We start from the raw sequence: 3,655 nt of genomic DNA, 5'->3' as shown, positions 1-3,655 counted from the left end.
CCTTATTTGTACTGAGGGATCTTTGCATATATAATCCTCAAATGTCCCATATTTGCATAATTATCCCTCAGAATTCTCTCAGATTGAGTTTTTCTTCTACCCCTCCTACTAAGAATTTAGTTTTTAGACTAGAAATGTCACAACCTTATTGGAAATTTATAGAAAAATTTTAGCACCTAGCCATTTAAAAACCGACATTATTAGGCAGAAAGAATAGAAAAACCAAATGTATTCTCGTATCTACCATAATTATGGAAGGATAATTACAATCAATAACAATATGTTCTTGTATCTACCGTAACTGAACATATCCAATCTGCACTATCAATGATACAATTATGCATTGCTCCTTCCAATATTAGCCTAACACATTTTGTACATGCGTAATGGGCACCTTGATTTTTACAATTGTGCTTGCTTCCACCAAATGAAAATGCATGCATGTAAATAAAAAAATTACAATTTTCATAGGCTATAATCCATAACCCTTGATTTTAGTCAATGTTTGTTCATTTCGACCTACTAACAATTGAATACATGTAGTTCGAAGTTCATGATTTCCATGGGCTATAACTCATTATTTTTGTAATTTTTATTCTTTAATATCAAATGGACATTAACTATGTGCACATCAAAGTTTGCAATTTTCAGGGGCCGAAGACTAAAAAGTGAAGCCCGAAGGTGTCAGGATGTTGACTTTGGTCAAGTTGAATGCATGTATGGTGGAAAATCCACTTATATATAGTGATATATAAGGATAGTTGACATGTCATGACTCGTAGCATGGAGGTTGTCGGTGTATATAATGGTCTTGTAAAACATATGGTGCTTTGCGTATGTTAGAAAGATCCTGTCGGTGTTGATAGCCATGTATAATATTGTTACGTGGTTGTCAGATCTACTAAAAAATGAACGAAGGAGAAAGGTAAGGATTCATATGTGGGTATAGTCCTATATCAGATAGAATAAAGGCTAAATTACGACATTACTATTTTTCTTTTACCATTTTGGTATTTTTTTTCTAGCTCCGATGATGTTTAGGTTTTTTTAAGCAAAATGTGCAATTAGACTCAGAACTTCGCCGTCAGCCAAAAAGCAGCAAAAACCTCGTGCTATGTTGTTAGAGTCAACATGAGGAAATTATCAAAAGATCAGTTGGCATACTAGTAAAAGGATGATAACTATATGAATCTTATGCAACAATGTTGAATCTACTACAAAGAAGTAAATTTTGGGACAAAGAAAGGGAGGGCATATGGTATTACCTTGAAATATAATGAAGAGGAAGCTTGAGGCCAAAACTGCTAGAAGAAAAGAATTTTCGTACCTTTCTTTTCACCACAGCAAAGTTGTGGGCAGAATTGCACATTTGGCTCAGAAAAAATGCCAAAACGTCGCCAAAGCTAGAAAAATACCAAACTTGTGAGAGGAGTGTACAAAAAATACCAGGGTTTAAAATAGGAGTTAGGGCATATACCTAAAAGTTCAAACCACTGGGTTAAAACTGATTCCTAGCCTCTATTTAAGGCCTATTAACTCTGGGTTAGACCTGATGACAATTAAGTACGCATAGTTCAAAATTCATGATTTACTCATGATATTTGTAATTTTTATTTGTTTCGATTGAGTGAAAAGTAAGTATGTATATATCAAAATTTGTGATATTCAAGGCTCATAACCTACACGCTTGCCAAATTTTATTCATTTTGACCAAATGATAATTAGCTATGTATAATTCAAGTTTAATTATTGTCATGGCTATAACCAGAGAATTTTGTAATTTTTTGTTCATTTTGATGAAATGCATTAAGTATGTGTACATCAAAATTTGCGATTTTCATAAGCTATAACCCATGATTTTTGTCAAATTTTGTTCTTGTTGACCAAATGACAACTAAGTATGTATAATTCAAAATTCATGATCTTCATGGGCTATAGTCCATAGTTTTGCAATTTTTGTTCTTCTCAACCAAATGGAAATTAAGTATGTACCGTATACATCAAAATTTGCGATTTTTGTCAAATTCAGTTCATTTCGACTAAACAACAATGAAGTACACGTAGTTCAAAATTTAAATTTATGATTTTCATGTGCTTACCCATGATTTTTGTCAAATTTTGTTAATTTTGACCAAATGATAATTAAGTATGCGTAGTTCAAAATTCATGATTTTCATGGTCTATACCCTCTACTTTTGCAACTTGTGCTTGTTTCCACCAAATGGAAATTAATTGTGAGTATATAAAATATATAATTTCACGGTCTATAACCTATGATTTTAGTCAATTTTCGTTCATTGCGACCAAAGGACAATTAAGGTTACCATCTAAATCCCTCTCCAGGTTCAAATGCTCTTATGTAGGTCATGGCATACACGAATCTCTAATCTATTATTCCCTTAATTCTAAACCATACGACAAACTACACCTCTCTAATCGATCACCATCGTTGTCTAGAAGATTTTATTGCATTCATCTAATGGTCATTTCCTTCTATACTAAACAATTATTCAGTTTCCCTCGTTCAGAGGAAAAGAAATCTCCATCCCACTTCGTCTTTTTTGTCCGCATACGTAGAGTATGTATACATTAAGACGAAAGATACAAATCATCTACTTGCGTGAATCACTATGTAGTTCAATGGGAAAAGATTATGTTTGTTTCTCAAAAACTATAAAGCATTGTCCTTTTTCCCCCTTCATCTTTGATCTTGTCAGGGTAACAAACCATTATACAGACATCTTCATAAACATTAGTAACTATTCTGACAAGTATCTCATCACAAGAGGAAAAAATCCTAATGAAGTACGTGTCCAAATGAGTATGAAGCAGTTTACTACAGTTTTTAACTTATTCAATAAATTTACAGAGTTCGTGATAGAATTTGTATAGCTGTGAGTTGTAAACTTATGCTCATAGGAATTACCTCACCTCTACCAAGATCCATAGACTTATGCTAGAGAACGCATGCATCTTCTATTATCAGTTTCTGGATTAAAGACAGGCTATGCTCCGTAGAAGCCAGAGTCAAATGCAGGTCATCGCTGATCATAAACTTATCTCCACTCTTGACAAACAGTTTACCAGCATCAACATCCCATTCGGGCCATCTTCTAATCAAATTCACAGTTAATTCTCGACAGTGAGGACATCGCACGTTCGGAACAGAGCGACCGAAGCATGTGGGCTTGGCATGAAAACCACGCTTTGCACAAACATATACAGCCATCGGCTTAGGTTCTGTGCTATCAATATTTACTTTTAGATCTTCACCCCGCTCAGCTGCAGCGCTTTGAGGGAAGAGAAGCATGATCTTGCATGCCTTAGCCTGGAAATTTTGCACATTAAGATTCTCAATGCTCTCATACAATTTGTTCAGGCATCCACTATAAGATTGTTTGTTGAGGAGTCTGACAATGGTTCCCAATGGAAAATCGCACAAGCTGAAGAGTATGTCAACAAAGTTGCTGTCCGCTTCGACCAGCACCACCCTTTGCTTCACCTTGCCCACCAAAAAATTCACAGTTGCCTTCTCCATGGTGAAATATGTGACCGAAAGATCTAGCTTATTATTTTGAATCACTGTTAAGATACAATTTACAATTAGTTTACAGATATTTTTCAAAACCAATTGAACTTGTCTTTTCCGCTAATG

General features: G+C 34.6%; 1 protein-coding gene across 2 annotated transcripts; it reads right to left on the bottom strand.

The window, feature by feature from the left end:
• LOC109849989 lies at window positions 1,252–3,655 on the bottom strand. Of its 2 annotated transcripts, none has more exons than XR_002249294.1 (2): window positions 2,927–3,655; window positions 1,252–1,403 (listed from the first exon to the last, which is right to left on the bottom strand). XR_002249294.1 is itself a non-coding variant. In XM_020419885.1 (2 exons), the coding sequence occupies exon 1, from the start codon at window positions 3,536–3,538 to the stop codon at window positions 2,957–2,959; it is 582 nt and encodes a 193-aa protein (XP_020275474.1). In that variant the 5' UTR covers window positions 3,539–3,655; the 3' UTR covers window positions 1,252–1,403; window positions 2,932–2,956. The 2 variants fall into 2 exon arrangements, 1 of the variants encoding a protein (XP_020275474.1); XM_020419885.1 differs by having other exon boundaries at window positions 2,932–3,655.

Source organism: Asparagus officinalis, chromosome 7 (assembly GCF_001876935.1).
Source record: "Asparagus officinalis chromosome 7, Aspof.V1, whole genome shotgun sequence".
In the NCBI taxonomy this organism is placed as follows: domain Eukaryota; kingdom Viridiplantae; phylum Streptophyta; class Magnoliopsida; order Asparagales; family Asparagaceae; genus Asparagus; species Asparagus officinalis.
This window is presented reverse-complemented; position numbering and strand designations above follow the sequence as displayed.

Coding starts and splice junctions, on each gene's coding strand:
- LOC109849989 (XM_020419885.1), bottom strand. CDS start 3,538: ATGGAGAAGGCAACTGTGAATTTTTTGGTGGGCAAGGTGAAGCAAAGG.